The sequence below is a fragment of the Rana temporaria genome, chromosome 6 (assembly GCF_905171775.1).
Source record: "Rana temporaria chromosome 6, aRanTem1.1, whole genome shotgun sequence".
In the NCBI taxonomy this organism is placed as follows: Eukaryota; Metazoa; Chordata; class Amphibia; order Anura; family Ranidae; genus Rana; species Rana temporaria.
The window spans coordinates 135,635,339-135,649,807 of NC_053494.1; the positions used below are offsets into that span (position 1 = coordinate 135,635,339).

The window sequence follows — 14,469 nt, forward strand, 5'->3', positions numbered from 1 at the left end:
GTGACCTGACGTGATTGACGTTTTTTAAGAACGGCGCATGCGCCGTCCGTGTACATATCCCAGTGTGCATTGCGGCTAAGTACGCCGCACGGACGTATCGGTTTCAACGTAGACGTAAATTACGTCCAGCCCTATTCACGGACGACTTACGCAAGCGACGTAAAATTTTCAAATTTCGAACGGGAACAACGGCCATACTTAACATTACTAGTCCAGCTATTTGATGGAATAACTATACGCCTGAAAATGCCTTGCGTAAACGGCGTATCTGTACTACGTCGGCCAGGCGTACATTCGTGAATCAGCATATCTAGTGATTTACATATTCTACGCCGACCACAATGGAAGCACCACCTAGCGGCCAGCCTAAAAATTACACTTACGCCGCTCGTATCTTAGCCTAATTTAAGCGTATCTGGTTACCAGAATACGCTTAAATTTGCGTCGGCACAGATTCTGACTTAGGCCGGCGTATCTACTGATACGCCGGCCTAAATCTTTCTGAATCCACCTAATAGCCTACATGCATGTCCTTCACCAATGGCTGGCATGTCTAAGAAATGTGTATGGGCATGGCTGCTTGTAGTTTACAAGAAAAGTCACCCTGTACAAGGAAAGAGAGCGGTAGAGACGGGTTTTTTTTTTACTACAGGAAGGCAAGAGGTAGAAGGAGTGCTGGATTACGACACCAACCTGGAAGAAATGCAAAAAGGGCACCAAGTATAGATATTTATTTTGTATTCAAACCTGTGCTTGGAGAAATGTAAAAAAAGAATAAAACTGACCTCCTTCTGAAAATGTTAGTGCCAGTCTGGCTCTCTCTAATGTGAATAATCTAGAACAAGCATGCAGACCAGGAGTGATGTTATGGCTCCTGATATACAGGTTATACCTGCTCCAGGTCACTGACTCAGAAAATACTTTGGCATGACAAGCAGTCAGCTATCATTTTAAGAGAGGCCAGCTACTTCCTTAACACAGATTTCCTTTAAATAAAGTACTAATGTCATAATTTTTTTAATGACTAGGGTGCTTAAAGCGGAGCTCCACCCTAAAGTGGAACTCACGCTGATCGGAACCCGCCCCCCCTCCGGTGTCACATTTGACACCTTTCAGGGGGGAGGGGGGTGCATATACCTGTCTAAAGACAGGTATTTGCACCCACTTCCGGCCACACGTCTCGGGCAAAAGACGGGTTTTTCCAGACTTCCCGTCTGTCCCCCGTTGTGTGCTGGGAACACTCGACTCCCAGTACACAGCATGTGAGCCAATCAGCGGGAGCAGCGCGACTCGCGAATGCGCCGTACGGAACCGGGTAGTGAAGCCGGAGCGCTTCACTTCCTGGTTCCCTCACTGAGGATGGCGGGGGGAGCAGCAGAGAGACGAGCGATCGCTCGTCATCTGCTGCGATCGGCGCTGGACTCCAGGACAGGTAAGTGTCCTAATATTAAAAGTCAGCAGCTGCAGTATTTGTAGCTGCTGGCTTTTAATATTTTTTTTTACTGGCACATCCGCTTTAATGGCTTTATAAGCCAAACGTGGCTCTATTACAAAATTCTCACCCTATTAACAATGCTAACACTTAGGTCTCATGCACACTGGATGTTATAAAAATGCCAGGAGCATTAGCTATAGAAAGCTGTAGCTGTAGAATAAGTTTGCTGCGTTTTTTGCAGTAGCGTTTTTTTTAGTTGTAGCATTTCTTTAGAAAGACTATACTCCCACAAAAACATATGGCTTAAAAACGCTGATAAACGCAGAATAGCCAAATTTTTTAAAGTTTTTAAAGGGGTTGTAAAACCTCAAGGTTTTTCACCTCTAATGCATTAAAGTGGATGTAAACCCACTCTCATCCTTTCTAAACTACTGCCATAGTGCTGATCTATAAGGATATAGATGCCTCTGCATGTATTCTTACCTGTCAAATGTCTCCCCTCTGTCTGTTATAAGAACTGAAAAACTGCAGATTCTGTGGGTGGATCTGTTGTCTGGAGCTCGGTGGGTGGAGTCGTGATGTCAGTAGACTCCCCGCCCTCCTCTACACTCCCCTTGTCAACATGCATTTTTTCCTATGTATTCCTTACACTGAATTCTGCTATGATCACTAACATCCAGTCAAAATCCAGAAAAGTAACCACATGACTTCAGAAAAGGAGTGGGGGTGGGTATTAAAACATAATGCCTGTCTCCAGGCTAGTGCATTAGATATGTAAATAACCTGTCACTCACAGCAAGGGGCCGGAACTGACTAAGATTTTTCTCTGTAAGTCCGTTTTATTTCACTGAACAATAAAAGAGGATTGCTCAGAGCTGGATTAACTCTGTGTGGCAAGACTGGGCACAGATGATAGGAAATCTTATACTGTACATTATGACATTAAAAAAAAAATTCCGGTTTACATCCACTTTAAGGTGAAAAACCTTCTGTAGTGCTGCAGCCCCCCCATTTTACATACCTAAAAGCTGTCATCTTCCATCCGGGAACGAGCACACCAGCTTTAGCTGGTGTTTTGTGTCCTGGTTGGATAGATTGACAGCAGCGCGGCCATTGGCTCCCACTGCTGTCAATCAAATCCAATGATGCGGCGCCGGGGGCCAAGTCCTGCATTCTGTGTAAATGGACACAGATGTAGGACTCTGGAGTGTGCCCGCATGGGTGTCCACCATAGGAGAGCCTTGTCCAACATGGACACTCAATGCGGGGAGGAGCCACCAGCACTGCTGAGGGGCCCCAGAAGAGGGGGACTGGGGCCACTCTCTGCAAAATGAACTGCACAGTGGAGGTAAGTATGACATGTTTGTTATTAAAAAATAAATAAAAATGAGGGTTTACAACCCCTTTAAGCTTCTATCAGAGTTAGATTGTTTTTACAGCTTAAAAACTCCTCTTAAGACCTCATGCACATTGAACGTTATAAAAATGGCAGTAGCTGTAGAGTTTTTTTTTGTATTTTTTTTCTTCTCTCCCCGATTCTCCACCTCCTGAGGTGCTGAGATCACAGCTTCATAAACTGGCTGTTTCTGTGTCAGTCAATGACAGCTTCTCTGTGTGCGGAAATCATCGGGGGAGAACATACCCCCCCCCCCCCGATCATCTGTTTCATAAACCGTTTTATGAGCTGAGATCAGCGGCGATCCTCTGTGTGGACACCTTAGTGAGGTCAGTTTTTTTGAAAGGAAAGCAGAGGGAATGGCAGGAACACCAGGCATTTCACACAAAGGAAGCAATACAAAGAGAACAGGATACGGTCCCATACAAGTACATGGTACAGCAGGCACATATCAGGAATATGAAATGTTGGGGTAACAAACACTTTAAAGCATATATAACCCCAAAAAACAAAATTTTATATTTACCTTTTTTACCTATGTCCACATTGGGTAGTTTTCCCATCTAGACAGGCAATGAAGAGAAATATCCCAAAAGGAAACATTACATTAAAAGTTGATGTTCTAACCCTTCCCCACTCTATGCAGATATTGGTTGAAGTTGGACCTGTTAGCGATGATATCACACTGCAGTATTACGTATTACACTGTACTATCCTTTTATTTTATGTTTCGTTTTGTAAATTAAAGGGGTTGTAAAGGTAAAAATTGTTTCCCCTAAATAGCTTCCTTTACCTTAGTGCAGTCCTCCTGCACTTACCTCATCCTTCGATTTTGCTTTTAAATTTTCTTTATTTCTTCTGAGAAATCCTCACTTCCTGTTCTTCTGTCTGTAACTCCACACAGTAATGCAAGGCTTTCTCCCTGGTGTGGAGTGTCATGCTCGCCCCCTCCCTTGGAGTACAGGAGAGTCAGGACGCCCACTAACACACAGCTCATTTCTCTATCTGCTCGCCTCCTCCCCCCTCAAGGGAGGGGGCAAGCACGACACTGCACACCAGGGAGAAAGCCTCGCATTACTGTGTGGAGTTACAGACAGAAGAACAGGAAGTGAGGATTTCTCAGAAGAAATAAGGACATTTAAAAGCAAAATGGAAGGATGAGGTAAGTGAAGGAGGACTGCACTAAGGTAAAGGAAGCTATTTAGGGGAATTTTGTTTTACCTTTACAACCCCTTTAATGCCTCTGTATAACTCCTGCAGTGTTTTATGGGGTTCTTTCTGCTGTATGAAGAATTCTGTGATTGAAGGAGAGGCTGATGACATAACTTTGACACTTCACATGACCAGGCTTTCCTCTCTGGGTCTGGATTTTTTTCTCCTCCAATTTCTTTTATTAGCACATTGCATACTTTGGCATTCCAACGCAAGCTGAGTTCTAGGCATATGTTTAAATCACAGCCATGTGTTTTTGCTGCCCCCCCCTTTTTTTTTTAATGGTCTTTTGAATATGGCACCCTTGTTCTCCTCCTAAAGGCTCTTTCACACGTCCATTCTGTTTGTCCGTTTTTTGGACGTCCGTTAACGGACCGCAATGCTTCCCTATAGGTTAACGTCCGTTAGGGGATGAGCATCCGCTAACGTCCGTTAGCATCCGTCTGCGTTAAGTTCCGTTTTTTTGGACGGAAGAAAACCCTATTTTTCTTCCGTCAAAAAAACGGAACGGACGAAAAACGGACGTTAGCGGATGATCCGTTTACCATCCGATCCGCTAACATCCGTTTTTCATCAAAATATGTAAAAAGCCCCCAAAAAAAACGGATGGAAAAATGGATGGAAAAACGGATGGAAAAACTGATGGAAAAACGGACGGAAAACGGACGGAAAACGGACGGAAAACGGACAAAAAACTGATGGAAAAACGGATCAACTGATGAAAAAAAAACTGATCTAAAAAACTGAGCTGACGTGTGAAAGAGCCCTAACTTTTGAAGCAGAGTTTGTCGTTTTTAATTATATTAAAAGTCTACAGCTACAAAAAGTGGAGCTGCTGACTTTTAATAAACAGAAACTCGTCTGTCCCACAATCCAGCGATGCGGCCACCCGAAGCCTCGCTCTTCTCCCTCGCCTCTCCCCGGTGCCGGAATCACAAGTGTAGGCACCCGGCTGTAACGGCTTGCGGATTCACAGTCAGGTACGCACTGCGCTTACGTGAGTTTCGCTGCTCCTCATTGGCCAGGCAATCTTCTGGGACCTGTGACATGTCCCAGAAAATTGCAGGGAGGGAGTGGGAGAGGAGAAACTTTCACTTGAGACGCCTAGGCAGTCCGAGCGGAAGTGGTACCCACCCCCCAAGAAATTGGCATGCCAAATGTGATGTGTAAGGGGGTGAGGAGGGTTTAAAGCAGAAGTTCAATTTTTGAGTGGAACTCCGGTTTAACCTTGCTGCATACTTGGCTATCCTTTATCTGGATCCTGTGCTGCATCCAAAAATCATGCAGCCCTGAGATCCCACGCCAGAAAAGTTTGGTTTTCTCTGTAAGGTTAAACAGTAATGCATAGGTCTCCGCAATCCTCATCTGACTATACTGATTACAGTAAATTAAATTTGGTAAATTGCTGTGGCTTACTGCACTTGGCACATTCTCATTGCCTATCTCTCTGCCTTCATTTATAAACTTGGATATGCAGAAGTATTGGGAGTTGAGTAAGATATTGTTTTGACTATGCTTGTAATAACTATTCACATGCCTTAAACGCAACGTGTCAAAAAGCAAAATACCTGAGTGGGAAGCCTCAAGTGAAGTGTGCAGTTCTTTCATTCCTGGGTTGCATTGAGTGTTTCTCATACAGGTATTTACTTCAGAACACACTCCTCAAACTTTGAACATTTGTTAAAAATTGTAACCAAATAATTTTTGTTAGTGGTGACGCAGAATGTTTGGGGTTAACCCAGCCTGCCTTGGTCTAGTATGCGCTGTTTTAATTCAAATTAGCTGCCAGGTCTCTACAAATTGTCTATACTTGGCATCATTTTGTTAGAAAAATTCATAATACTATTCTAATCATTTTAAACTACTATTTGATTTTACCCAGGTTCAACCTGCATGAGCGGTGCTGAGATGTTAAAGCCCGATGTCCCAAATGGCTGGAAAATTCCGTTTAATAAAGCTGGAGGTGGATGTGGTGCAGCCATGCGTGCAATGTGTATTGGACTGAGATTTCGTCATCCAGAACAACTCGACGACTTGATCCGGGTCAGCATAGAAAGTGGCAGGATGACCCATCATCACCCTACGGGATATCTTGGTTCACTGGCGGCCGCACTCTTCACCTCCTATGCTGTAAACCGCAAGCCACCGCATGAGTGGGGCAAAGCATTGCTAGATGTCCTCACTAAAGCAAAGGAATATATCAGTGCTGCCGGTCATGAAGTTAAACCAAATTTGAAATCATGGTAAGCAACTTTGCATTATTTTCATATATGAAATTGGTATTCTTTAAAAAATGTAGAGAATCGTATCCTTTTTGATTCCCCACCCTGACCCAAAATCCCCCAAAAAACTCCTCCCAAGATGCCTACTTATTATGATCTTTTGGTCACCAGAGTTTGGTTAAATCCTTTCCAGAAATCCTCTGTATACTGGCCATGCCTGCACAATCTCTCCACAGAGAGACCATGTCCAGAAGTCAGAGATACTAGGGAGAAAGTCACATAAAAGTCAGGGGGGGGGGGGGTGAGCAGAGCACTTTATTTCAATGTGTACCACTCCTCCTTTTATTTCAATGTGTACCTCTCCTCCTTTTATTTCAATGTGTACCTTTCCTCCTTTTATTTCAATGTGTACCACTCCTCCTTTTATTTCAATGTGTACCACTCCTCCTTTTATTTCAATGTGTACCTTTCCTCCTTTTATTTCAATGTGTACCACTCCTCCTTTTATTTCAATGTGTACCTCTCCTCCTTTTATTTCAATGTGTACCACTCCTCCTTTTATTTCAATGTGTACCTCTCCTCCTTTTATTTCAATGTGTACCTCTCCTTTTATTTCAATGTGTACCACTCATCCATTTATTTCAATGTGTACCTCTCCTCCTTTTATTTCAATGTGTACCTCTCCTTTTATTTCAATGTGTACCACTCATCCATTTATTTCAATGTGTACCTCTCCTCCTTTTATTTCAATGTGTACCTCTCCTCCTTTTTTTTCAATGTGTACCTCTCCTCCTTTTATTTCAATGTGTACCTCTCCTTTTATTTCAATGTGTACCTCTCCTCCTTTTATTTCAACGTGCACCTCTCCTTTTATTTCAATGTGTACCACTCCTCCTTTTATTTCAATGTGTACCTCTCCTCCTTTTATTTCAATGTGTACCTCTCCTTTTATTTCAATGTGTACCACTCCTCCTTTTATTTCAATGTGTACCTCTCCTCCTTTTATCTCAAGGTGTACCTCTCCTCCTTTTATTTCAATGTGTACCTCTCCTCCTTTTATTTCAATGTGTACCACTCCTCTTTTTATTCCAATGTGTACCTCTCCTCCTTTTATTTAAATGTGTACCACTCCTCTTTTTATTCCAATGTGTACCTCTCCTCCTTTTATTTCAATGTGTACCACTCCTCCTTTTATTTCAATGTGTACCTCTCCTCCTTTTATTTCAATGTGTACCACTCCTCCTTTTATTTCAATGTGTACCTCTCCTCCTTGTATTTCAATGTGTACCTCTCCTCCTTTTATTTCAATGTGTACCTCTCCTCCTATTATTTAAATGTGTACCTCTTCTTTTATTTCAATGTGTACCTCTCCTCCTTTTATTTCGATGTTTACCTCTCCTCCTTTTATTTCAATGTGTACCACTCCTCCTTTTATTTCAATGTGTACCACTCTTCCTTTTATTTCAATGTGTACCACTCTTCCTTGTATTTCAATGTGTACCTCTCCTCCTTTTATTTCAATGTGTACCTCTCCTCCTATTATTTAAATGTGTACCTCTTCTTTTATTTCAATGTGTACCTCTCCTCCTTTTATTTCGATGTTTACCTCTCCTCCTTTTATTTCAATGTGTACCACTCCTCCTTTTATTTCAATGTGTACCACTCTTCCTTTTATTTCAATGTGTACCACTCTTCCTTGTATTTCAATGTGTACCTCTCCTCCTTTTATTTCAATGTGTACCTCTCCTCCTTTTATTTCAATGTGTACCACTCTTCCTTTTATTTCAATGTGTACCACTCCTCCTTTTATTTCAATGTGTACCTCTTCCTTTTATTTCAAGGTGTACCTCTCCTTTTATTTCAAGGTGTACCTCTCCTTTAACACTTCTTCTTTAGGGAAGGGTGAAGTCAAGGAAGGTGGCAGCAAGAAAAATCTTGATTTGCAAATACATTTGGCTGCCTTTGCACCGGTTTTGAAATTCCGGTTTCCCTGATGGTATAATGATTTTGCACATTTCATGCACAGTTTGGACTTTCCTTCTGTGTTGGCAGTGTGACAACTCAGTCCTGCTCATCATTAGTTTTATAAATGAAAGCTACAGCTGTAACCATTGTTCATAAATTAGGGTTCTGTGTGAATTGTAAGCTTGTTAAAGGGGGTGTAAAGGTTTTTTTTTTATTAAAATAAATAAATAAAAATGTCATACTTACCTCCACTGTGCAGTTGGTTTTGCACAGAGCGGCCCTGATCGTCCTCTTCTGGGGTCCCACGGCGGCTCTCACGGCTCCTCCCCGCAAGAGCTAACCCCCTCTGGGAAGCTCAGTGACTGCAAGGTGTTTTTTCACCTTAATGCATAGAATGCATTAAGGTGAAAAAACACAAAGGTTTACAACCACTTTAACTATAACTATACATTTATACAGGTTTAACCCTTTGTTAACCATATTTACATTTTTTATAGTATACATTTTTTGGTTGTTGTTTTGGAGTAGAAAGGGATTAGAACAGTCGGGTTACTGCTGTCTGTGCCTCCATAAGGCTCTGTTCACATATATACCAATTGTATCCTTTTTGAACCAATGCTTGTGACCAGCGGTCGCTATGACCGCCAGCTGCGAGCGATCGCGGCCACGAGAGGCAGAACAGGGACATGTGTGTAAACGCACAAATCCCTGTTCTGTGAGGAGAAGGGGTTAACACCAGGGGTGATCACAGGATTAAGTGTGTCCTAGGGAGGTGCTTTCTAACTGTGGGTGGAATAGACTGACACGGAGTACAGAGAGATCGCTGTTCCTAATCACTAAGAACAGACAATCACACTCTACTCTCCTGACAAAACGGGATCTGCTTTGTTTAACATTGTCAGATCCCGGTTCTGCCTGCCTGTGGAGTGATCGGCGCCATGGGCTGGGTCTGTATTTTTAGTTTTTTTTTTTATACTTTTTTGGTGAATGAATGTGGGTAAAATTATTGGCCGAAAACTGTGTTTTTTCATTTGGCCGAATGAAAAAAGGGGGCGTTGTCCGCCCCGGGTGCCGCCCATTGTGGGAGTGTCCTCCTGGCGCTCCCAGTCCTCCCCTCCCTTCTCCTCTCCTCACCACGATCTCCATGTTTCACAGAGCTGAATCGCCCGGCCACAGTAACAGTGTCCCACCTCCTGTGATAGACAGCACACTGATCCAATGGTGGGACATTGTATCAGTGTAACGTGATTACAGGAGGCGGGACATTGTTACTGTGGCCCGGGCAATTCAAATCCAGATCCGTGACACGAAGATCGCTGCTGATGCGGGCACTGGCAAGCTGCATATGATGGGCACTGGCAAGCTGCATATAATGGGCACTGGCAAGCTGCATATGATGGGTGCTGCTAGGCATTGGCAAGCTGCATATGATGGGCACTGGCAGGCTGCATATGATGGGCACTGGGGGGCTGCTGGACACTGGCAGGCTGCATATGACATGCACTGGAAGGTTGCAAATGATGGGCACTGGCAGGTTGCATATGTTGGGCACTGGCACACTGCATATGATGGGCACTGGCAGGCTGCATATGACAGGCACTGGTGGGACTGCTGAGGCTGCATATGACCGGCACTGGTGGGACTGCTGAGGCTGCATATGACGGGCACTGGTGAGGCTGCATATGACGGGCACTGGTGAGGCTGCATATGACGGGCACTGGTGAGGCTGCATATGACGGGCACTGGTGAGGCTGCATACGATGGGCACTGAAGAGGCTGCATTGATCTCCTGTATCATGTCTGCAGTCTCTGGCCATCTCCTGTATCATGTCTGCTAGAGGTGAACCGAATGAAATGTTGCTAATACTATTAGCAGTGTGTTTAAGTTTAAGCAAGAGATTGCAGACATGATACAGGAGATGGTTAGAGACTGCAGACTGCATTTTTCTTGACCTTTCTTGCACTAAGGCCGTGTACAGACGACCAAACATGTACGATGAAAGCGGTCCGCCGGACCGTTTTCACCGTACATGTCTGCCCGGGGATTTCTGTATGGTGGCTGTACTCACCATCATACAGAAATCCGCGCGTAAACTATACGCGGGGCGTGGCCGCGCCGATGACGTGGGCGGCCCTGCCAGTTCAATGCTTCCACGCATGCGTCAAAGTCATTCGACGCATGCGAGGGATGGCGGGCGCTCGGACATGTACGGTAGGTCTGTACAGACGACCGAACATGTCTGAGCGGACAGGATTCCAGCGGGCTGTTTTAAAACAAGTCCAGAAATATTTGCCCGCTGGAAAAAGGCCCGGCGGGCAAATGTATGCTGGAATCCTGTCCGCTCGGTCCTACACACGACCGAACATGTCTGCTGAAACTGGTCCGCGGACCAGTTTCAGCAGACATGTTCGGTCGTCTGTACGGGGCCTAAAGGTGCCAATAATGGCTAACAATAAATTCATAATAATTAAAATTGATGATATTAATTAAAAAGTCGAATATAATACAAATATATATAAAAATATAAATATTTTTTTAAAACTGTCATTTTCAGCCTAGTGCATCCTTCATTTTGCGTTTCGGCACCAAAATCTCCATTCGGTTCACCCTTAGTAAAATGTACCCTATACTCATTCACATGGGGGGGTGGGATCTGGGGGCTCTTTTGTTAAAGGCGGCTTCCAGATTCTGATAAGACCTCTGCCCGCAGACCCCCACAACCATTGGCCATGGTTGTGGGGAAGATGCTTTTTTATTATTATTTTTTTTGCTGTGGGGGTCTGGTATGGATTCGGGGGGGCGGGGACCCCACGCCGTATGTGGTGTAACCCTTAAAATCTGTACTAGACCCAAAGAGGCCCTGTATGGATTGAGAGGGACCCCCACATTTTTTTTTTCTTTTTAACATTTAGCTGTCAGCTGATGAGTCACACATTCTTGTGGATCCTTAATCCTCTTACTTATATGCAGTCAGCTTCCCGCCCTGGTCCTTAAGGCTGCTATCACACTGGGCGGTGGAGCCGCTGTGACGGTATAGCCGCGCTATTTGTAGCGCCGCTATACTGTCGTATTTACCGCGATATTCGGGCGCTAGCGGTGAGGTTTTAACCCCCGCTAGCGGCCGAAAAAGGGTTAATACCGCCCGCATTGCGGGCGGTATTACCGCGGTTTCCCATTGATTTCAATGGGAAGGCGCCTATACCGCTCCAAAGATGCGGCTAGCACAGGGATATGCAATTAGCGGACCTCCAGCTGTTGCAAAACTACAAGTCCCATCATGCCTCTGACTCTGGGTGTCATGCTTGTGGCTGTCAGAGTCTTGCTATGCCTCATGGGAATTGTAGTTCTGCAACAGTTGGAGGTCCGCTAATTGCATATCCCCGGGCTAGCAGGACTTTTGGAGCGGTCCTGCTACCGCACCGCTTCAGTGTGAAAGCCTTCGGGCTTTCACATTGATGCCTGCAGGGCATGATTTTTTCATGCGGTATAGCAGCGCTATTTTTAGCGCTGTACCGCATGAAAAACGCCTCAATGTGAAAGGGGCCTAACAACCAGCTAATGTCAAAGACGCAGGTAGCCGCCGGCTCCAAAATATTGCATCTAAATCGCAGCTGAACAGCTACTTGGGAAAGAACACGGCTATACCCACCTGCACTAATCGCATGCAAATGATCTGACAGGCTGGTTGTACTGAAGTGGATCAATGGATAACCAACCTGCCCATAGATAGATCAAATTTCAGCCGTGGCCTGCTGTCAACTGTTACAGCTGATCACATGTAAACAAAGAAGCGCCTGACCCAGTGTGAGGAGAGGAGTGCCGATCAGCAGCATTTTCTCACAGGGGAGACCTGTACAGATAATCAGTGCGTTTATAATCAGTGCAGCCCCAGCAGTGATGCCAATCTGTGCCCATCAGTGATGCAAGTCAGTGCTGCCTTTCTGTGCACCTATTATTGCCCATAAGTGACACCTATCAGTGCTCATCAGTGCCCAATAGTGCGGCATATTGGTGCCACCTCATCAGTGCCTCCTCATCAGCGCACATCTGTAAAGGAGAAAAATTACTTATTCACAAACTTTTTGACAGAAACTATAACTTTTTTTTTTCTGTCTTTTTTTTGTTTTGTTATTTTTTTAGCAAAAAAAAACAGCAGTGAATAAATACCACCAAATGAAAAGCTCTATTTGTGTCAAAAGAATGATAAACATTTCATATGGACACAGTGTCGCATGACCATGCAACTGTCATTTAAAGTGTGACCGCATTGAAAGCTGAATATTGGCCTGGGCAGGAAGGGGGTAAAAGTGCCTGGTATTAAAGCTAAAGATAAAAAGATAGAAAGAAAAAAAAATTACAAAAAATGTGACAGAGGTTTTATTTATTTCCTATTCTATCCACAACTAAAACAAATACATTTTAGCTTTAGTTTTAATTTAACTTGTGTGCAGGTAAAACCTTGTTATTTTGCTGTAATTAATAGAATTTTCTCCAAAAGTGAGTTTCCTCTTTTATTCATTTGGGCACAGGGGTTTACAGTGTGGATGCCATGCTCCCCTTTATTATGATCATGGGCCCGGATTCAGAAAGAATTGCGCTCTATTTGCGGAGGCGCAGGGCAACGATTTTGCCCTGCGCCCCCCGCAAATATTTTGCGCTGCACTCGATTCACGGAGCAGTAGCTCCGTAAATTGCGAGGGCGCGCCGGCAAAATTGCCGGGCGTAAGCGCGCGCAATGTAAATGATCCCGCCGGGGGCGTTAATCTTTTAAATTAGGCGCGCTCCCGCGCCTAGCGTAGAGCGCATGCTCCGTCGGGAAACTTTCCCGACGTGCATTGCGGCAAATGACGTCGCAAGGACGTCATTTGCTTCAAAGTGAACGTGAATGGCGTCCAGCGCCATTCACGATTCACTTACGCAAACAATGTAAAATTCGAACGTCGCGACGCGGGAACGCCGGGTATAGTTTAGCATTGGCTGCCCCTGCTATTAGAAGGGGCAGCCTTACGCTAAACACGCCGTACGGAAACGACGTAACTTGCGTACGCAGGGGGCGCGCAACATTGTGAATCGGCGTAAGTATGCAATTTGCATACTATACGCTGACCACAATGGGAACGCCCCCTAGCGGTCATCGCAAGAATGCAGCCTAAAATCTGCGTGGCATAAGAGCCTTATGCCACGCAGATTTTAGGCTGCAGTCGGCGTAACGAGTTCTCTGAATCAGGAGAACTCGTTACGCCGGCGCAAGTCAGCAATTGCGCTGCGTAACTATGGTTACGCAGGGGCAATTGCTTACTGAATCTGGGCCATTTATTACATGTGTTTTACAAAAATACCACATGTCCATGTAACATATTGCTAATAAAAGCAAAGAGAACATGTCATGTATGATAGTTTACAATTCTTTACATCTTTTATATTAACAGGTCCTATTTTGAAGGTCATTGGCAGAAATACCTTGAAGAAAGGGGTATTTCAGATGGAACATCCCAGCCAACATTCCCAGAGAAGTACGATGTAAAAGAACGAGATGAATTTTATACTTCACACAGCTATGGTGGGTGGGCTGGAAGCGCTGGTCATGATGCCCCCTTGATTGCTTACGATGCCATCCTTGGTTCTGGAGACAACTGGACAGAACTTTCTCATCGGGCTTTTTTTCATGGTGGGGATAGTGATTCTACAGCTGCCATTGCTGGTGCCTGGTGGGGAGCTATGTATGGATTCAAGGACGTCCCCAAAGCCAACTACAAGAATTTGGAATACAGGGATAGGCTCGAAAAGCTTGGTAGAGATCTGTACCAGCTCACATTGTAGTGGGAACATCAAATCTAGATTCTGGGTACAGGGTGAACATGACTTCTTTCCTATGCTGGCAGGGATACTTCTGATAATACGCATATTTAGGCCTCCTTTACACTTGCAGTCAGGGTAAGCCCCTCCCCCCCCCCTTTTTAAAGGAGTTGTAAAGGAAAAAAATGTTTTTGCTGAAATGACTGTTTACAGGGTATAGAGACATAATAGTTTACTGATTCCTTTTAAAAATGATTAAAAATAGATAAAAATCAATCATATAATGTACCTGCAGTTTCTAGTTCGTTTTTGCATGCCGTTTCCTGCTTCTGTGATGTACAGAGCCACAGAGCCAATACAGGGCAGTGATGGTTTGGAAAATGAAACCGATTGGTGTTGAGGGGTTTTAGACACACAGTAATCACACCTCCTTGATTAGTGA

The 14,469-nt window shown here is 44.4% G+C and overlaps 1 protein-coding gene across 4 annotated transcripts in view; it reads left to right on the forward strand.

The window, feature by feature from the left end:
- ADPRH (ADP-ribosylarginine hydrolase) overlaps positions 1–14,245 on the forward strand; it is a 47,838-nt gene extending 33,593 nt beyond the window's left edge. For all 4 annotated transcript variants that reach the window (XM_040357408.1, XM_040357410.1, XM_040357411.1 and 1 more), the window contains exons 3-4: positions 5,926–6,286; positions 13,661–14,245. In XM_040357408.1, coding sequence (XP_040213342.1) covers positions 5,926–6,286; positions 13,661–14,051 — 752 coding nt within the window. In that variant the 3' untranslated portion in view covers positions 14,052–14,245. The remainder of the gene's footprint in view (positions 1–5,925; positions 6,287–13,660) is intronic.
- The last annotated feature ends 224 nt before the right edge of the window (positions 14,246–14,469 follow it).